The sequence below is a fragment of the Tachyglossus aculeatus genome, chromosome 14 (genome assembly GCF_015852505.1).
Source record: "Tachyglossus aculeatus isolate mTacAcu1 chromosome 14, mTacAcu1.pri, whole genome shotgun sequence".
Lineage (NCBI taxonomy): Eukaryota > Metazoa > Chordata > Mammalia > Monotremata > Tachyglossidae > Tachyglossus > Tachyglossus aculeatus.
In genome coordinates this window covers 2,638,113-2,660,381 of record NC_052079.1, presented here as the reverse complement: position 1 = coordinate 2,660,381, position 22,269 = coordinate 2,638,113, and the positions used below count along the sequence as shown (strand labels likewise).

Below are 22,269 nucleotides of genomic sequence, written 5' to 3'. Positions count from 1 at the left end.
TGCTTACAAGGTGCCAAGCACCGTCCTAAGAGCTGAAATAGATACGATTTAATCAGGTTGTATTCTCCCAAGTCATTAGAACACTGCTCTGCACATAGTAAGTGCTCAATAAATACCATAGATTGATGGGAATCTTGGATTTCTTGTGGGGGAGAGAGCGTGTGTGTGTACTGAAATAGGGTTATGGACAGGGAATGTATCTGCTAATTTCTCTTGTATTAATAATTACAGCAGTAATTGTGGTACTTATTAAGCGCTTACTAGGTGCCAAGCACTGTCCCAAGAGCTGAAGTAGATACGATTTAATCAGGTTGTATTCTCCCAAGTCATTAGAATAGTGCTCTGCACATAGTAAGTGCTCAATAAATACCATAGATTGATGGGAATCTTGGATTTCTCGTGGGGGAGAGAGCGTGTGTGTGTACTGAAATAGGGTTATGGCCAGGGCATGCGTCTGCTAATTTCTCTTGTATTAATACTTATAACACTAATTATGGTAGTTGTTAAGCGCTTACTAGGTGCCAAGCACTGTCCCAAGAGCTGAAGTAGATACGATTTAATCAGTTTGTATTCTCCCAAGTCATTAGAATAGTGCTCTGCACATCCTAAGTGCTCAGTAAATACCATATATTGATGGGAATCTTGGATTTCTCGTGGGGGAGAGTGTGTGTGTGTGTGTGTGTGTGTGTGTGTGTGTGTGTGTGTGTAGTGAAATAGGGTTATGGACAGGGAATGTGTCTGCTAATTTCTCTTGTAATAATAATTATAACCGCAATTATGATACTTGTTAAGCGCTTACTAGGTGCCAAGCACTGTCCCAAGAGCTGAAGTAGATATGATTTAATCATGTTGTATTCTCCCAAGTCCTCAGAACAGTGCTCTGCACATAGTAAGTGCTCAATAAATACCATAGATTGTTGGAAATCTTGGATTTCCCCGGGGCCGGGGGGCGGTGGTTAGGGTTAGGGTTAATAATTATAACAGTAATTATGGTACTCGTTAAGTGCTTACTAGGTGCCAAGCACCGTCTTAAGAGCTGAAATAGATACGATTTAATCAGGTTGCATTCTCCCAAGTCATTAGAACAGTGCTCTGCACATAGTAAGTGCTCAATAAATACCATAGATTGATGGGAATCTTGGATTTCTCGTGGGAGAGAGTGTGTGTGTGTGTGTAGTGAAATAGGGCTTTGGCCAGGGAATGTGTCTGCAAATTTCTCTTGTAATAATAATTATAACGGTAATTATGGTACTTGTTAAGCGCTTACAATGTGCCAAGCACTTACAATGTGCCAAGCACTGTCCTGAGAGCTGAAGTAGATACGATTTAATCAATCAATCAATCAATCAATCAATCGTATTTATTGAGCGCTTACTATGTGCAGAGCACTGTACTAAGCGCTTGGGAAGTACAAATTGGCATCACATAGAGACAGTCCCTACCCAACAGTGGGCTCACAGTCTAAAAGGGGGAGACAGAACAGAACCAAACATACCAACAAAATAAATCAGGTTGTCCTCTCCCAAGTCCTCAGAACAGTGCTCTTCACATAGTAAGTGCTCAATAAATAGCATAGATTGATGGGAATCTTGGATTTCTCGTGGGGGAGAGAGCGTGTGTGTGTGTATTGAAATGGGGTTATGGCCAGGGAATACGTCTGCTAATTTCTCTTGTATTAATAATTATAACAGTAATTATGGTACTTGTTAAGCGTTTACTAGGTGCCAAGCACTGTCCGAAGAGCTGAAGTTGATACGATTTAATCAGGTTGCATTTGACCAAGTCATTAGAACATTGCCCTGTACTTAGTAAGTGCTCAATAAATACCATAGATTGATGGGAATCTTGGATTTCTCGTGGGGGAGAGAGCGTGTGTGTGTGTGTGTGTGTGTATTGAAATAGGGTTATGAACAGGGAATGTGTCTGCTAATTTCTCTTGTACTAATAATTATAACAGTAATTATGGTACTTGTTAAGCGCTTACTAGGTGCCAAGCACTGTCCCAAGAGCTGAAGTAGATACGATTTAATCAGGTTGCATTCTCCCAAGTCATTAGAACAGTGCTCTGCACATAGTAAGCACTCAATAAATAGCATGGATTGATGGGAATCTTGGATTTCTCGTGGGGGAGAGTGTGTGCGTGTGTTGAAATAGGGTTTTGGCCAGGGAATGTGTCTGCTAATTTCTCTTGTAATAATAATTATAACAGTGATTATGGTACTTGTTAAGCGCTTACTAGGTGCCAAGCACTGTCCCAAGAACTGAAGTAGATAAGATTTAATCAGGTTGTATTCTCCCAAGTCCTCAGAACAGTGCTCTGCACATAGTAAGTGCTCAATAAATACCATAGATTGTTGGAAATCTTGGATTTCCCTGGGGCCGGGGGGCGGTGGTTAGGGTTAGGGTTAATAATTATAACAGTAATTATGGTACTCGTTAAGTGCTTACTAGGTGCCAAGCACCGTCCTAAGAGCTGAAATAGATACGATTTAATCAGGTTGTATTCTCCCAAGTCATTAGAACACTGCTCTGCACATAGTAAGTACTCAATAAATACCATAGATTGATGGGAATCTTGGATTTCTCGTGGGGGAGAGTGTGTGTGTGTGTGTGTGTGTGTGTATTGAAATAGGGTTATGGCCATGGAATGCGTCTGCTAATTTCTCGTGTATTAATAATTATAACAGTAATTATGGTACTTGTTAAGCGCTTACTAGGTGCCAAGCACTGTCCCAAGAGCTGAAGTAGATACGATTTAATCAGGTTGCATTCTCCCAAGTCATTAGAACAGTTCTCTGCACATAGTAAGTACTCAATAAATAGCATGGATTGATGGGAATCTTGGATTTCTCGTGGGGGAGAGTGTGTGCGTGTATTGAAATAGGGTTTTGGCCAGGGAATGTGTCTGCTAATTTCTCTTGTAATAATAATTATAACAGTAATTATGGTACTTGTTAAGCGCTTACTAGGTGCCAAGCACTGTCCCAAGAACTGAAGTAGATAAGATTTAATCAGGTTGTATTCTCCCAAGTCCTCAGAACAGTGCTCTGCACATAGTAAGTGCTCAATAAATACCATAGATTGTTGGAAATCTTGGATTTCCCTGGGGCTGGGGGGCGGTGGTTAGGGTTAGGGTTAATAATTATAACAGTAATTATGGTACTCGTTAAGTGCTTACTAGGTGCCAAGCACCGTCCTAAGAGCTGAAATAGATACGATTTAATCAGGTTGTATTCTCCCAAGTCATTAGAACACTGCTCTGCACATAGTAAGTACTCAATAAATACCATAGATTGATGGGAATCTTGGATTTCTCGTGGGGGAGAGTGTGTGTGTGTGTGTGTGTGTGTGTGTGTGTGTGTGTGTATTGAAATAGGGTTATGGCCATGGAATGCGTCTGCTAATTTCTCTTGTATTAATAATTATAACAGTAATTATGGTACTTGTTAAGCGCTTACTAGGTGCCAAGCACTGTCCCAAGAGCTGAAGTAGATACGATTTAATCAGGTTGCATTCTCCCAAGTCATTAGAACAGTTCTCTGCACATAGTAAGTACTCAATAAATAGCATGGATTGATGGGAATCTTGGATTTCTCGTGGGGGAGAGTGTGTGCGTGTATTGAAATAGGGTTTTGGCCAGGGAATGTGTCTGCTAATTTCTCTTGTAATAATAATTATAACAGTAATTATGGTAGTTGTTAAGCGCTTACTAGGTGCCAAGCACTGTCCCAAGAGCTGAAGTAGATAAGATTTAATCAGGTTGTATTCTCCCAAAGTCCTTAGAACAGTGCTCTGCACATAGCAAGTGCTCAATAAATAGCAGAGATTGATGGGAATCTTGGATTTCTCGTGGGGGAGAGAGCGTGTGTATGTGTATTAAAATAGGGTTATGGACAGGGAATGTGTTTGCTAATTTCTCTTGTAGTAATAATTATAACAGTAATTATGGTACTTGTTAAGCGCTTACAATGTGCCAAGCACTGTCCTAAGAGCTGAAGTAGACACGATTTAATCAGGTTGTATTCTCCCAAGTCATTAGAATAGTGCTCTGCACGTAGTAAGTACTCAATAAATACCATAGATTGATGGGAATCTTGGATTTCTCGTGGGTGAGAGAGAGAGAGAGAGAGAGAGTGTGTGTGTGTGTGTATTGAAATAGGGTTATGGACAGGGAATGCGTCTGCTAATTTCTCTTGTATTAATAATTATAACAGTAATTATGGTACTTGTTAAGCGCTTACTAGGTGCCAAGCACTGTCCCAAGAGCTGAAGTAGATACGATTTAATCAGGTTGTATTCTCCCAAGTCCTTAGAACAGTGCTCTGCACATAGTAAGTGCTCAATAAATACCATAGACTGCTGGAAATCAGGGATTTCTCGAGAGGGAAGAGTGTGTGTCTGTGTGTGTGAGTGTGTCCCAAAGTAAGGGTATCTTGGATTTCTCGAGGGGGGAAGAGTGTGTGTGTGTGTGTCCCAAAGTAGGGATATCTTGGATTTCTCGAGGAGGAAGAATGCGTGTGTGTCTGTGTCCCCCGAAGTAGGGATATCTTGGATTTCTCGAGGGGGAAGAGTGTGTGTATCTGTCGTTGTGTCCCAAAGTAGGGATATCTTGGATTTCTCGAGGGGGAAGAGTGCGTATGTCTGTGTGTGTGTCCCAAAGTAGGGATATCTTGGATTTCTCGAGGGGGAAGAGTGCATATGTGTCTCTGTGTGTGTCCCAAAGTAGGGATATCTTGGATTTCTCGAGGGGAAAGAGTACATGTGTGTCTGTGTGTGTGTGTCCAAAATAGGGATTTCTTGGATTTCTCGAGGGGGAAGAGTGCGTGTTTGTCCCTGTGTGTGTGTCCCAAAGTAGGGATATCATGGATTTCTTGAGGGGGAAGAGTGTGTGTATCTGTCTTTGTGTCCCGAAGTAGGGATATCTTGGATTTCTCGAGGGGGAAGAGTGTGTGTGTCTGTGTGTGTGTCCCATAGTAGGGATATCTTGGATTTCTCGAGGGGGAAGATTGCATATGTGTCTCTGTGTTTGTCCCAAAGTAGGGATATCGGATTTATCGAGGGGGAAGAGTGTGTGTCTGTGTGTGTGTCCCAAAATAGGGATATCTTGGATTTCTCGAGGGGGAAGAGTTTGCGTGTGTCTGTGTGTGTGTGTCCCAAAGTAGGGATATCTTGGATTTCTCCAGGGGGAAGAGTGCGTGTGTGTCTCTGTGTGTGTCCCAAAGTAGGGATATCGGATTTATCAAGGGGGAAGAGTGTGTGTGTGTGTGTCCCAAAGTAGGGATATCTTGGATTTCTCAAGGGGGAAGAGTGTGTGTCCGTGTGTGTGTCCCAAAATAGGGATATCTTGGATTTCTCGAGGGGGAAGAGTGTGTGTGTGTCTGTGTGTGTGTGTCCCAAAGTAGGGATATCTTGGATTTCTCCAGGGGGAAGAGTGCATGTGTGTCTCTGTGTGTGTCCCAAAGTAGGGATATCGGATTTCTCGAGGGGGAAGAGTGTGTGTGTGTGTGTGTGTGTGTCCGTCCGTGTGTGTCCCAAAGTAGGGATATCTTGGATTTCTCGAGGGGGAAGAGTGTGTGTCTGTGTGTGTGTCCCCAAATAGGGATATCTTGGATTTCTCGAGGGGGAAGAGTGCGTGTGTGTCTGTGTGTGTGTCCCAAAGTAGGAATATCTTGGAATTCTCCAGGGGACGGGGTTGTGTGGGTGGCTTGGGTGTTGCAGATTGGGAGAGCGTAGCCTTTTGCAGTGCACCCCAAGGTGGCCTTAACTGGGGGGGGTGACCTCACCGCCCCCCAACTTTGCTATGGAAAACAGGGCCTCGTGCAGCCCCCCGCCCTGGATTGCATTCGCCCCTGACTCATCGCGTTTTTCCAGCCCGGTGTCACTTACTTGGAATCCGGGGCCGATTTTGTTTTTGTTTTTGTCTCCGGGTGTTTTTCCACTCCTCGCTGACCGGGGACGGGAAGAGACAGAGGGAGAGAGGGAGCGGAAAACTGCAATCCCACTCCAGCCGGGCCATCCCGAAAGGAGGCTATTGCGAGCGGGAAAGGGAGGAAGATGGATTGATGGCTTTCTTTCGGCCAACCGGAGGGTCCCCAGTTGGGAGACGAGTCATCTTATTCATTCGATGCTTACTGAGTGCGATGCACTGTACTAAGCGCTTGGGAGAGCCCACAACGAGCTCAGAAGCGACAGGCCGGGACGGGGCATGGCAATCAATCCATCAGTGGTATTTATTGAGCGCTCACTGTATGCAGAGCCATCAGTACATCAGTTGTATTGAGCGCTCTCTGTATGCAGAGCAATCAATCCATCAGTGGTATTTATTGAGCACTCACAGAATGGAGAACCATCAGTCCATCAATGGTAATTATTGAGCGCTTACTGTATGCAGAGCCATCAGTACATCAGTGGCATTTATTGAGCGCTCACTGTATGCAGAGCAATCAATCCATCAGTGGTATTTATTGAGCACTCACAGTATGGAGAACAATCAGTCCATCAATGGTAATTATTGAGCATTCACTGTATGCAGAACCATCAATCCATCACTGGCATTTATTGAGCACTTACTGTATGCAGAGCCATCAATCCATCAGTGGTATTTATTGAGCGTTCACTGTATGCAGAGCCATCAATCCATCAGTGGTATTTATTGAGTGCTCACTGTATGCAGAGCCATCAATCCACCAGTGGTATTTATTGAGCGCTCACTGTATGCAGAGCCATCAATCCATCAATGGTATTTATTGAGCACTCACTGTATGGAGAACAATCAGTCCATCAATGGTATTTATTGAACGCTCAATGTGTGCAGAGCCATCAATCCATCAGTGGTATTTATTGAGTGCTCACTGTATGCAGAGCCATCAATCCACCAGTGGTATTTATTGAGCACTCACTGTATGCAGAGCAATCAATCCATCAATGGTATTTATTGAGCACTCACTGTATGGGAACAATCAGTCCATCAGTGGTATTTATTGAGCTCTCACTGTATGCAGAGCCATCAATCCATCAGTGGTATTTATTGAGCACTCACTATATGCAGAGCCATCAATCCATCATGGTATTTATTGAGTGCTCACTGTATGCAGAACAGTCAGTCTTATTGAGCGCTCACTGTATGAAGAGCCATCAACCCATCAATGGTATTTGAGTGCTCACTGCTTGCAGAGCCATCAGTCCATCAGTGGTATTTATTGAGCGCTCACTGTATGCAGAGCCATCAATCCATCAGTGGTATTTATTGACAGAGACTGTGTCTGACCCGATTTGCTTGTATCCACCCTGGCGCTTAGTACGGTGCCTGACACATAGTAAGCGCTTAATGAATACCACAATTATTATTATTATCTAGTAAGCACTTAATAAATACCACAATTATTAGTATTACATAGAAAGCGCTTAACAAATACCACAATTACTACCTCTATTATTATTGAGAAGCAGCGCGGCTCAGTGGAAACAAGCCCAGGCTTTGGAGTCAGAGGTCATGGGTTCAAATCCCGGCCCCGCCAGTTGTCAGCTGGGTGACTTTGGGCAAGTCACTTCACTTCTCCGGGCCTCAGTTCCCTCATCTGTAAAATGGGGATGAAGACCGTGAGCCCCCCGTGGCACAACCTGATCACCTTGTAACCTCCCCAGCGCTTAGAACAGTGCTTTGCACAAAGTAAGCGCTTAATAAATGCCATCTTCTAGACTGTGAGCCCGTTGTTGGGTAGGAATCGTGTCTATATGGTGCCAACTTGTACTTCCCAAGCTTAGTACAGGGCTCTGCACACAGTAAGTGCTCAATAAATACGATTGAATGAATGAATGATTATTATTATTATTATTATTCTCTGGGCCTTAGTTACCTCATCTGGAAAATGGGGATTAAGAGTGTGAGCCCCATGAGACAGGGATTGTTCCCAACCTGATTAACTTGTATCCACCCCAGCGCTTAGGACGGTGCTTGGCACATAGTAAGCGTGGCACAAGTATCGTAATGATTGCTATTATTATTAAATTATGAAATAGCGGCCACTTCCAGCCAGGAGATGGATAAATCAAGCGCTTAGTACAGTGCTCTGCACACAGTAAGCGCTCAATAAATACGATTGAATGAATGAATGAACGAATCAATTGGGGTCGCTAAGGCTTGGCACGTAGTAAGTGCTGAACAAATACTATCATTATTATGGCACAGTGACAATAGTTATAATAATTGTGGTTTTGTTAAGCTCCTTCTATGCGATAAGCGTTGGAGGAGATACAAGGTAATCAGGTCTCGCATGGGGCTTACAGTCTGGGTAGGAACGACTGTAATAATAATAATAATAATAATAATAATAATAATGGCATTTATTAAGTACTTACTATGTGCAAAGCACTGTTCTAAGCGCCGGGGAGGTTACAAGGTGATGAGGTGGTCCCACGGGGGGCTCACAGTCTTAATCCCCATTTTACAAATGAGGGAACTGAGGCCCAGAGAAGCGAAGTGACTTGCCCAAAGTCACCCAGCTGACAATTGGCGGAGACAGGATTTGAACCCATGACCTCTGACTCCAAACCCCGCGCTCTTTCCACTGAGCCACGCTGCTTCTCTAAAGCAAACGGCGACTCTGGCGGGACTCATTCATTCATTCATTCAATCGTATTTATTGAGCGCTTACTGTGTGCAGAGCATTGTACTAAGCGCTTGGGAAGTACAAGTTGGCAACATCTAGCGACGATCCCTACCCAACAGCGGGGCTCACAGTCTAGAAGGGGGAGACAGATGACAAAACAAAACATGTGGACAGGTGTCATCAGAATAAATAGAAATAAGGCTAGATGCACATCATTAATGAAATAAATAGAATAGTAAATATGTACAAGTGAAATAACTAGAGTAGTAGAGAACAAAACAAAAGATATAAACCAAATAAAATAAATAGAATAGATATGTACAAGTAAAATAAATAAATAGAGTAATAAATATGTACAAACATATATACGGGCGCTGTGGAGAGGGGAAGACTCGAACCCACAATCTCTGAAAACATATATACATAGATACAGGTGCTGTGGGGAGGAGAAGACTCGAACCCACAACCTCTGAATGGCTTCCTCTACAGTAGAAGTCCAGTGTGCTATCCGTTGTGCTACAGAGCCAGATGGGAGGTGTGCTTTTCCAACACTGGTAAAATGAGGGTGAAGACTGTGAGCCCCACGAGGGATAATATGATCACCCTGTAATAATAATAATAATAATAATAATAATAATAATAATAATAATCATCATCATCATGGTATTTGTTAAGCGCTTACTATGTGCCAAGCACTGTTCTAAGCACTGGGGAGGATACAAGGTGACCAGGTTGTCCCATGTGGGGCTCACAGTCTTAATCCCCATTTTACAGATAAGGGAACTGAGGCACAGATGAGCCCACTTTCTAGACTGTGAGCCCACTGTCGGGTAGGGACTGTCTCTATATGTTGCCAACTTGTACTTCCCAAGCGCTTAGTACAGTGTTCTGCACACAGTAAGTGCTCAATAAATATGATTGATTGATTGATTAAGTGGCTTGCCCAAGGTCACACAGCTGCAAACTTGTACTTCCCAAGCGCTTAGTACAGTGCTCTGCACACAGTAAGCGCTTAATAAATACGATTGATTGATTGATTGATTAAGTGGCTTGCCCAAGGTCAACAGCTGCAAACTTGTACTTCCCAAGCGCTTAGTACAGTGCTCTGCACACAGTAAGCGCTCAATAAATATGATTAAGTGGCTTGCCCAAGGTCACACAGCTGCGCTTAGAACAGTGCTTTGCACATAGTAAGCCTTAACAAATGCCATCATCATCGTCATCATCATCTCCCAAGCGCTTAGTACAGTGCTCTGCCCACAGTAAGTGCTCAGTAAATGCGATTGAATGAGTGACTGACTGAATAAGGAGGGACAGGTAGTGAATCCCCATTTTCCAGACGAGGGAACGGAAGGCCCAGTGAAGCGACTTGCCCAGCGGACACGTGGCGGAGGTGGGATTCGAACCCAGGTCCGGGGCCCTTCTTGTGGCCGCCTCCCGCTGAGGGCTGGAAATCCGCCGCTGACCTCACAGTGCCCTGACCCAACAATGAGGAGGCCCCTCTGAGGGGGAGACCCCAAAGGAGGGAAGACGAGGCATTTCACTTTCCATCTGGTTCAGCTGGAGTACGTCCAGTACATCCCACCCCCGGTGAGCCGGGCCCTTGCCCCGAAACTGAGCGTCACCGCACGACTCCCGAACCCCAAGATCTGCTCCCTGCCTCTTGATTAGCTCTCTCGGCGTTCAGCATCGCATCCCCGCAGGTGATCGTCTGGTCCCACGTCTCCCGGTCGGGCTATTTGGTAAGCGCCAACTCACTGCCGACCACTATACTGAGCTCCAGGGAGGACCGCAGGTAATCGATAATCCCACCTGGGGCTGATGGAGGGAGTCATTCATTCATTCATATTTATTGAGCGCTTACTGTGTGCAGAGCACTGTACTGAGCGCTTGGGAAGTCCAAGTTGGCAACAGATAGAGGCGGTCCCTACCCGACAGTGGGCTCACAGCCTAGAAGAGTCATCATCATCATCATCAATCGTATTTATTGAGCGCTTACTGTGTGCAGAGCACTGTACTGAGCGCTTGGGAAGTCCAAGTTGGCAACCGATAGAGGCGGTCCCTACCCAACAGTGGGCTCACAGTCTAGAAGAGTCCTCTCCCAAGAGCTTAGTACAGTGCTCTGCATATAGTAAGCGCTCAATAAATACCGTTGATTGATGGGTTGAGGGAGAACGGGCACACAGTGCTCTGCACATAGTAAGTGCTCATTGAATGAATGAATTGGGAGCAGGGAATGTGTCTCCCCACTCTGTTAGAGCCTATTCTCCCAAGCGCTTAGTACAGTGCTTGACACATCATAATTCATTCACTCATATTTATTGAGCGCTTACTGTGTGCAGAGCACTGTACTAAGCGCTTGGGAAGTACGAGTTGGCAACAGATACCTGTCTAGAAGGGGGAGACCGAGGACAAAACAAAACATGGGGACAGGTGTCAAAATCGTCAGAACAAATAGGATTATAGCTCTGTGCACATCATTAACTAGAGAAGCAGCGTGGCTCAGTGGAAAGAGCCCGGGCTTTGGAGTCAGAGGTCATGGGTTCGAATCCCGGCCCTGCTAATTGTCAGCTGGGTGACTTTGGGCAGCTCACTTCACTTCTCTGAGCCTCACTTCCCTCATCTGTCAAATGGGGATGAAGACTGTGAGCCCCACGTGGGACAACTTGATCACCTTGTATCCCCTCCAGTGCTTAGAACGGTGCTCTGCATGTAGTAAGCGCTTAACAAATGCCATCATTATTATTATTATTATTATTATTCTCTGAGCCTCAGTGACCTCATCTGGAAAATGGGGTTGAAGACTGTGCGTCCCCCCGTGGGACAACCTGATCACCTTGTAACCTCCCCAGCGCTTAGAACAGTGCTCTGCACATAGTAAGCACTTAACGAATGCCATCATCATCATTATTATTATTAACAAAATAAATAGAAGAGTAAATATGTACAAGTAATAATAATAATGGCATTTATTAAGTGCTTACTATGTGCAAAGCACTGTTCTAAGCGCTGGGGAGGTTACAAGGTAATCAGGTTGTCCCACGTGGGGCTCCCAGTCTTCATCCCCATTTTCCAGATGAGGGAACTGAGGCCCAGAGAAGTGAAGTGACTTGCCCAAAGTCACACAGCTGTCAATTGGCGGAGCCGGGATTTGAACCCACGACCTCTGACTCCAAAGCCCGGGCTCTTTCCACTGAGCCACGCTGCTTCTCCAATAAAATAATAAGCGCTTAACAGATACCATTATTATTATCATTATTATTATTATTACTATTATTATGTGCTTCAGAGAGTAGATAGAACACAGGCCTGGAAGTCAGAAGGGACTGAATTCATTCATTCATTCAATCGTATTTATTGAGCGCTTGCTGTGTGCAGAGCACTGTACTAAGCGCTTGGGAAGTACAAGTCGGCAACATCTAGAGACGGTCCCTACCCAACAGCGGGCTCCCAGTCTAGAAGGGGGAGACAGACGACAAAACCAAACATATTAACAAAATAAAATAAATAGAATAAATGTGGACAAGGAAAATAAATAGAGTAATAAATCATCATCATCAATCGTATTTATTGAGCGCTTACTATGTGCAGAGCACTGTACTAAGCGCTTGGGAAGTACAAATTGGCAACATATAGAGACAGTCCCTACCCAACAGTGGGCTCACAGTCTAAAATAAATCTGTACTAACATATCAAATAAAATAAATAGAGTAATAAATATGTACATAAATACATCTATACAGGTGCTGTGGGGAGGGGAAGGAGGTAAGACGGGGGGATGGGGAAAAGGGGGGCTTCGTATCTTCTCTCCCTCCCGAATCAATTTTTGATCTCACTAACCCCAGCTCCGCCACATGTCTGGTGTGTGACCTTGGACGAGTCATTTAACTTTTTAGACTGTGAGCCCACTGTTGGGTAGGGACTGCCTCTATATGTTGCCAACTTGGACTTCCCAAGCGCTTAGTCCAGTGCTCTGCACACAGTAAGCGCTCAATAAATACGATTGATTGATTGATTGATTGAATTTATCTGGACCTCAGTTCCCTTCTCTGTAAAATGAGGATGAAGACTGTGAGCCCCGTGTGGAACAGAGGCTGTGTCCAACCTTGTATCTACCCCCGCAGTTAGAAACAGCTCGGCATAGTGGATAGAGCCCGGGCTCGGGCGTCAGAGGTCGTGGGTTCGAATCCCGGCTCCGCCGCTGGTCAGCTGGGTGACTTTGGGCCAGTCACTTCACTTCTCTGGGCCTCAGTGACCTCATCTGGAAAATGGGGATGATGAAGACTGGGAGCCCCACATGGGACAACCTGATCACCTTGTGTCCTCCCCGGCTCTTAGAACAGTGCTTTGCGCATAGTAAGCGCTTAACAAATACCATCATCATTCTTCTTCTTCTTCTCTGTGCCTCAGTTCCCTCATCTGTCAAATGGGGATGAAGCCTGTGAGCCCCATGTGGGACAACCTGATCACCTTGTATCTCTCCCCCAGAGCTTAGAACAGTGCTTGGCACACAGTAAGCGCTTAAATACCATTATTATTATTATTGACAGTGCTTGGCACATAGTAAGTGCTTAAATACCATTATTATTATTATTGACAGTTCTTGGCTCATAGTAAGCGCTTAAATACCATTATTATTATTACTAATAGTGCTTGGCACATAGTAAGCGCTTTACAAGTACCATAATTATTATTATAACAGTATTTATTCTGATGACTTGACACCTGTCCATATGTTTTGTTTTGTCGTCTGTCTCCCCCTTCGAGACTGTGAGCCCGTTGTTGGGGAGGGACCGGCTCTAGATGTTGCCGACTTGGACTTCCCAAGTGCAGCAGCGTGGCTCAGTGGGAAGAGCCCAGGCTTTAGAGTCAGAGGTCATGGGTTCAAATCCCGGCTCCGCCAATTGTCAGCTGTGGGACTCTGGGCAAGTCACTTCGCTTCTCTGGGCCTCAGTGACCTCATCTGGAAAATGGGGATTAAGATTGTGAGCCCCCCGTGGGACAACCTGATCACCTTGTAACCTCCTCAGCACTTAGAACAGTGCTTTGCACATAGTAAGCGCTTAACAAATGCCATCATTATTATTATTATTATTATTATTAATACAGTGCTCCGCAAACAGTAAGTGCTCAATAAATACGATTGAATGAATGATTGAATGAATACAACAGAGGCCTAGGGAAGCGGCGTGGCTCAGTGGCCAGAGCCCGGGCTTGGGAGTCAGAGGCCGTGGGTTCTAATCCCGGCCCTGCCACTTGTCAGCTGTGTGACTTTGGGCAAGTCACTTCACTTCTCTGGGCCTCAGTGACCTCATCTGTAAAATGGGGATTGAGACTGTGAGCCCCACATGGGACAACCCAATTACCTTGCATCTCCCCCAGCGCTTAGAATGGTGCTTGGCCCATATAGTAATAATAATAATAATGGCATGTATTAAGCACTTACTATGTGTCAAGCACCGATCTAAGCACTGGGGAGGTTACAAGGTGATCAGGTTGTCCCACGGGGGGCTCCCAGTCTTCATCCCCATTTTCCAGATGAGGGAACCAAGGCCCAGAGAAGTGAAGTGACTTGCCCAAAGTCACCCAGCTGACCAGTGGCGGAGCCGGGATTTGAACCCACGACCTCTGACTCCAAAGCCCGGGCTCTTTCCACGGAGCCACGCTGCTTCTCCATAGTAAGCGCTTAACAAACACCATCGTCGTTATCATCATCATCCTCAATCGTATTTATTGAGCGCTTACTGTGTGCAGAGCACTGTACTAAGCGCTTGGGAAGTACAAGTTTGCAACATATAGAGACAGTCCCTACCCAACAGTGGGCTCACGCTGACAGTGCTCGCCACACAGGAAGCGCTTAACGATTTTTATCATTCTTCGCCGTTCGCAGCGCGGGCCCGGCCGGGCCGGGTCGCCGACCGGCCGTTCGCCGACCGGGCCGGGGTCCGTTGGCTGATTTTCCCGTTTTCCTCCGCAGGAATCATTAACCAATGGCAGCAGGAGTCGAAGGATAAAGTGATTTGCCTCCTGCTGTCCCACCTGCCCCTGCTGAAGCCGGGCAACTTGGAGGCCAAGGCGGAGTACATGAAATTGCTCCCCATGGTGCTCGTCCACTCCATCGAGCACAACCAACACGTGGAGCAGAGCCGCCAGCTACTGTCGTACGCCCTGATCCACCCGGCCACCTCCCTGGAAGACCGCAGCGCCCTGGCCCTGTGGCTCAACCACTTGGAGGACCGGGCCGGGGCCCGCTCGGACCCGGCCTCCCACTCCCACCACCGTCGCCATCACCAGAGGCCCAGCTCGGACGACCGGGCCGAGGGCTGGCGGGACTCGCGCGACTCGGGCATCTGCCTCGGCTGGCAGGACAAGGGCCCGGCCCGCGACGAAGGCCGCGGCGGGGCCCTCTACCCTCCCTCGTCCGGGCCCGCCACCCTGGACGTCGGCACCGGTGAGTCGGCCGCTCGTGGGAGACGGGACGGGGCGAGGGGGGCGGCTCCCCGTCCCATTCATTCCTTCATTTGGGCCGATAATAATAATAATAATAATAATAATAATAATGGCATTTGTTAAGCGCTTACTACGTGCAAAGCACTGGCTGCGTGCAAAGCTATCAATCAATCAATCGTATTTATTGAGCGCTTACTGTGTGCGGAGCACTGGACTAAACGCTTGGGAAGTCCAAGTTGGCAACATCTGGAGACGGTCCCTACCCCTTTCCTACCGGCCCGGCCTTTTGGGCCGGTTGCTAGTTCGCTTCTAGACTGTGAGCCCACTGTTGGGTAGGGACCGTCTCTAGATGTTGCCACCTTGGACTTCAATCAGTCAATCAGTCAATCGTATTTATTGAGCGCTTACTGTGTGCGGAGCACTGGACTAAGCGCTTGGGAAGTCCAAGTCGGCAACATATAGAGACGGTCCCGACCCAACAGTGGGCTCACAGTCGCATCCCCCCCCGCTTTTTGACGCCCGGAGGCGGGCCCCTTGAGCAGACGTTCCCCACAGTTGCGGTCGGACTCTGGGCCCAGCTTCCCTTCCCGCCCCGAGCGCTTAGGACGGTGCTTTATTACTCTATTTTATTTGTCCATATTTATTCTATTTATTTTATTTTGCTAATATGTTTTGTTTTGTTCTCTGTCTCCCCCTTCTAGACTGTGAGCCCGCTGTTGGGTAGGGACCATCTCTAGATGTTGCCACCTTGGACTTCAATCAGTCAATCAATCAGTCGTATTTATTGAGCGCTTACTGTGTGCGGAGCACTGGACTAAGCGCTTGGGAAGTCCAAGTCGGCAACATCTAGAGACGGTCCCTACCCAACAGTGGGCTCACAGTCCCATCCCCCCAGCTTTTTGACGCCCGGAGACGGGCCCCTTGAGCAGAGGTTCCCCGCAGTTGGGGTTGGAATCCGGGCCCAGCCTCCCTTCCCGCCCCGAGCACTTAGGACAGTGCTTTATTACTGTATTTATTTTATTTGTCCATATTTATTCTATTTATTTTATTTTGTTAATATGTTTTGTTTTGTTCTCTGTCTCCCCCCTCTAGACTGTGAGCCCACTGTTGGGTAGGGACCGTCTCTAGATGTTGCCACCTTGGACTTCAGTCAATCAATCAATCAATCAATCAATTGTATTAATTGAGCGCTTACTGTATGCAGAGCACTGTACTAAGCGCTTAGGAAGTCCAAGTCGGTAACATATAGAGACGGTCCCTACGCAACAGTGGGCTCACAGTCCCACCCCCCTGCTTTTTGATGCCTGGAGACGGTCCCCTTGAGCAGACGTTCCCCGTGGTTGGGGTCGGACTCCGGGCCCTTCCTCCCTTCCCGCCCCGAGCGCTTAAGACAGTGCTTTATTACTCTATTTATTTTATTTATCCATATTTATTCTACTTATTTTATTTTGTCAATACGGTTTGTTTTGTTGTCTGTGTCTCCCTTCTAGACTGTGAGCCCGCTGTTGGGTAGGGACCGTCTCTAGATATTGCCAACTTGAACTTCAATCAATCAATGGTATTTATTGAGCCACACTGCTTCTCCATAATAATAGAGGTAGTAATTGTGGTATTTGTTAAGCGCTTTCTATGTAATAATAATAATTGAGGTATTTATAAGTGCTTATTGTGTAATAATAATAATAATTGTGGTATTCGTTAAGCGCTTACTATGTGCCAGGCCAGGGTGGATACAAGCAAATGGGGTCGGACACAGTCTCTGTCCCCCCGCGGGGCTGACAGCCTCCATCCCCATTTTCCAGATGAGGGAACTGAGGCTCCGAGAAGTGGAGCGACTTGCCCAAGGTCACACGGCGGACAGGTGGCGGGGCCGGGATTAGAACCCGGGTCCTTCCAATTCCCAGGCCCGGGCAGCTACACAGCTTTCTCTACAGAGGACCCCCGCCCCCCATCCCTGATAGCCACTCCTCTGGACACCCCTCCCTCCGCCTCCATGCCATCCAGGCGCCCCGGATGTTCGAAAACAGGCCCCGAACCTCGAGGAGTTTCCAGTCTTACGGCTATTCTAACCGTATCGTAAATAATAATAATAATAATGGTATTTATTAAGTGCTTACTATATGCAAAACATTGTTCTAAGCGCTGGGGAGGTTACAGCATGATCAGGTTGTCCCATGGGGGGCTCCCAGTCTTCATCCCCATTTTGCAGATGAGGTCACTGAGGCCCAGAGAAGTGAAGTGACTCGCCCAAAGTCACCCAGCTGACAAGGGGCGAAGCCAGGATTTGAACCCGTGACCTCTGACTCCAAAGCCCGGGCTCCTTCCGCTGAGCCACGCTGCTTCTCAGCGTGGTCAATGAAACGCGTTTGGGTAGAACAGTCGACGGGGTGGAGTTGAGTGTCTTGGATTTTCCCCGTGGTAGGGTATGGTCCTCTTCAATCAATCAATCAGTCGTATTTATTGAGTGCTTACTGTGTGCAGAGCACTGTACTAAGCGCTTGGGAAGTCCAAGTTGGCAACATCTAGAGACGGTCCCTACCCAACAGCGGGCTTACAGTCTAGAAGGGGGAGACAGACAACAAAACCAAACATACTAACAGAATAAAATAAATAGAATAGATACGTACAAGTAAAATAAATAGAGAGTAATAAATCCGTACAAACATATATCCATATGTATCTTCCTCCTCGAATCGTCTCCCCACCCTCCGTCTCTCAATTCCGATCCACGTCAGCACGTCCACGGGATCCCGGAGGGCCGGAGAAGACGGAAACTCGGTGGGATTGGCGGGGTTGACCCGGGCGGGCAGAGCCAAGACTGAGACCGGCTTTCCGGCTAGGCCTCTGGAGAGCCAACCGAGCGGGGGAATGGGAATTTCCGGGAGATTTCCTATCCCGGGGGCGGCAGGGGACGTTGGAAAATTAAAAAATAAGGGATCTGTCCCTTCTGGAGCCCACCAGTGAGCCATCAACACAACCGGCGGCCCCCGAATGGAGGGATGGCGACCGTGGCTCTGGAAATCCAAGCCAACCCACGTGTCACCGGGCACCGTCGCTTTCCTTCCCTTCCCCACAGCACCTGTATATATGAATATATATTTGTACATATTTATTACTCTAATTATTTATTTTACTTGTACGTATCTATTCTATTTATTTTATTTTGTTAGTATGTTTGGTTTTGTTCTCTGTCTCCCCCTTTTAGACTGTGAGCCCGCTGTTGGGTCGGGACCGTCTCTATATGTTGCCAACTTGTACTTCCCAAGCGCTTAGTCCAGTGCTCTGCACACAGTAAGCGCTCAATAAATACGATTGGTTGATTCCTGGTCCAATGTTTGCTCACCCATCGCGGCGATGCCGTGTTCATTCATTCACTCAGGGAGATTTATTGAGCGCTTTTTACTGTGTGCAAAGCATTCTGTTCATTCATTCATTCGTACGTATTGAGCGCTGACTGTGTGCAGAGCACTGTACTAAGCGCTTGGGAAGTACAAATCGGCAACGGATAGAGACGGTCCCTGCCCAACAACAGGGGGGAGAGGGAGGTTCGGTCCTGAGTTTAGGGGTAGGGAGTTCGGAGCAATGTTCCACAGAAACCCCGTGGATGCCGTCTATTTTTTTTTGGCTAAATAATAATAATAATGGCATTTATTAAGCGCTTACTATGTGCAAATCACTGTTCTAAGCGCTGGGGAGGTGACAAGGTGATCAGGTTGTCCCGCAGGGGGCTCACAATCTTAATCCCCATTTTACAAATGAGGGAACTGAGGCACAGAGAAGTGACTTGCCCAAAGTCACACAGCTGACAATTGGCGGAGTAGGGACTCGAACCCATGACCTCTGACTCCAAAACCCGGGCTCTTTCCACTGAGCCACGCTCCTAAAGCACTTACTATGTGCCAGGCGCTGTACTAAGCGCAGGGGTAGATACAAGTTCTTCTAGACTGTGAGCCCGCTGTTGGGTAGGGACTGTCTTTATATACTTGTACTTCCCAAGCGCTTAGTACAGTGCTGTGCACACAGTGAGCGCTCAATAAATATGATTGAATGAAGAATAAGGACCGTCTCTATATGTTGCCAACTTGTACTTCCCAAGCGCTTAATCCAGTGCTCTGCACACAGTAAGCGCTCAGTAAATACGATTGAATGAATGAATGAATAATCGGGTTGGACGAGGTCACAGTCTTAATCGTCATTTTGCAGATGACTCAATCAATCAATCGTATTTATTGAGCGCTTACTGTGTGCAGAGCACTGTACTAAGTGCTTGGGAAGTACAAGTTGGCAATATATAGAGACGGTCCCTACCCAACAGTGGGCTCACAGTCTAGAAGGGGAAGTAACCGAGGCCCAGAGAGATAATAATAATAATAATGGTATTTGTTAAGCGCTTACTATGTGCAAAGCACTGTTCTTGCTTAGTGACGTGGCCAAGGTCAAACAGCAGACAAGTGGCGGAGTCAGGATTAGAACCCAGGTCTTCTGACTCCAGGCCGGGGCTCTTTCTGCTAGGCCACGCTGCCCCTCTGCCCCGTGAGATGGAAAACAGAAATAATAACACTAATATCAATAATTGTGGTATTTGTCACGCGCTTACTACATGCCAAGCACTCGAGGAAATACAAATTAATCACGTCGGACACAGCCCCCGCCGTGAGATGGAAAACAGGGATAATAATACTAATATCAATAATTGTGGTATTTGTCCCACGCTTACTATGTGCCAAGCACTCGAGGAAATACAAATTAATCACGTCGGACACAGCCCCCACCCCGTGAGATGGAAAACAGGGATAATAATACTAATATCAATAATTGTGGTATTTGTCCCGCGCTTACTATGTGCCAAGCACTCGAGGAAATACAAATTAATCACATCGGACACAGCCCCTGCCCCGTGAGATGGAAAACAGGGATAATAATACTAATATCAGTAATTGTGGTATTTGTCCCGCGCTTACTACGTGCCAAGCACTCGAGGAAATACAAATTAATCACGTCAGACACAGCCCCGCACGTGAGATGGAAAACAGGGATAATAATACTGATATCAGTAATTGTGGTATTTGTCCCGCGCTTACTACATGCCAAGCACTCGAGTAAATACAAATTAATCACGTCGGACACAGACCCCACCTGTGAGATGGAAAACAGGGATAATAATACTAATATCAATAATTGTGGTATTTGTCCCGCGCTTACTACGTGCCAAGCACTCGAGGAAATACAAATTAATCACGTCAGACACAGCCCCGCACGTGAGATGGAAAACAGGGATAATAATACTGATATCAGTAATTGTGGTATTTGTCCCGCGCTTACTACATGCCAAGCACTCGAGTAAATACAAATTAATCACGTCGGACACAGACCCCACCTGTGAGATGGAAAACAGGGATAATAATACTAATATCAATAATTGTGGTATTTGTCCCGCGCTTACTATGTGCCAAGCACTCGAGGAAATACAAATTAATCACAAATTACAAATTAATTACAAATTAATCGGACACAGCCCCCGTCCGACGTGGGGCTCGCGGGTCTAAAGCGGGAAGGGAGAGCGTGAGTTTCATCCCCATTTTACAGGCGAGCAAACGGAGGCCTAGTGAAGTGACTTATCCACGTTGTTGAGTAGGGACCGTCTCTATCTGTTGCCGACTTGGACTTCCCAAGCGCTTAGTCCAGTGCTCTGCACACAGTAAGCGCTCAATAAGTACGATTGAATGAATGAATGTTTTGTTTTGTTGTCTGCCTCCCCCTTCTAGACTGTGAGCCCGCTGTTGGGTAGGGACCGTCTCTATCTGTTGCCGACTTGGACTTCCCAAGCGCTTAGTACAGTGCTCTGCACACAGTAAGTGTTCAATAAATACGATTGAATGAATGAATGAATGAATGAATGTTTTGTTTTGTTTTCTGTCTCCCTCTTCTAGACTGTGAGCCTGCTGTTGGGTAGGGCCCGTCTCTAGATGCTGCCGACTTGGACTTCCCAAGTGCTTAGTCCAGTGTTCTGCACACAATAAGCGCTCAATAAATGCGATTGAATGAATGAATGTTTTGTTTTGTTGTCTGCCTCCCCCTTCTAGACTGTGAGCCCGCTGTTGGGTAGGGACCGTCTCTAGATGCTGCCGACTTGTACTTCCCAAGCGCTTAGTCCAGTGCTCCGCAGACAGGAAGCGCTCAATAAATGCGATTGAATGAATGAATGAGTGAATGAATGAACTGAGCCACGCTGCTTCTCCAGCTTTCCCGTTCTCTAACCATTAGGCCACGCTCAGGACAGTCCGTGATGCTGGGCCTGCAGTGAGGACCCCAGAGGAGGGGAGGGTCACCTTGTGGTCCCCCCGGTGACCCCGATGCATGATGCCCGATGCGTGATGCCCAATACGTGATCTCCACATCCACCAAGCTCGCTCTCTTCCTCCCTTCAAGGCCCTACTGAGAGCTCACCTCCTCCAGGAGGCCTTCCCACACTCAGCCCCCTCCTTCCTCTCCCCCTCTTCCCCCTCTCCATCCCCCCATCTTACCTCCTTCCCTTCCCCACAGCACCTGTATATATGTATATATGTTTGCATATATTTATTACTCTATTTATTTTACTTGTCCATATCTATTCTATTTATTTTATTTTGTTAATCTGTTTGGTTTTGTTGTCTGCCTCCCCCTTCTAGCCTGTGAGCCCGCTGTTGGGTAGGGATCGTCTCTCTATATTGCCAACTCGGACTTCCCAAGCGCTTAGTACAGTGCTCTGCACACAGTAAGCGCTCAATAAATACGATTGATCGATTGATCGATGCCCAGGCTTCCCAGCATGCCCTTCCGGACAAATGCCCACAGGCCCCGGACCCCTCAGGCCGCCCACCTGAGGGGAGAAGAAAAGTCTCCAAGACGTCTTATGGCTCCCGGATTCGCTCGCGATTCCTTACTGGCCGGTCTTTCGCTCTCTGTCACTCACTCAGTCGTATTTATTGAGCGCTTACTGTGTGCAGAGCACTGTACTAAGCGCTTGGGACGTACAAGTTGGCAACATATTCATTCATTGATTGTCATATTTATTGAGCGCTTACTGTGTGCGGAGCACTGGACTAAGCACTTGGGAAGTCCAAGTTGGCAACAAATCGAGACGGTCCCTACCTACTGGCCCGGCCTTTTGGGCCGGTAGCTAGCTCACAAGGCTGTTTTGACCAAACTTTCATTCATTCAATCATATTTA

General features: G+C 46.7%; 1 protein-coding gene across 1 annotated transcript in view; it reads left to right on the top strand.

Moving 5' to 3' along the window:
* The window catches only part of SAMD4A (sterile alpha motif domain containing 4A), a 113,054-nt gene that overhangs the window by 52,381 nt on the left and 38,404 nt on the right, over window positions 1-22,269 (top strand). The window contains 1 exon segment of the mRNA XM_038756662.1: window positions 14,587-15,060. Coding sequence (XP_038612590.1) covers window positions 14,587-15,060 — 474 coding nt within the window.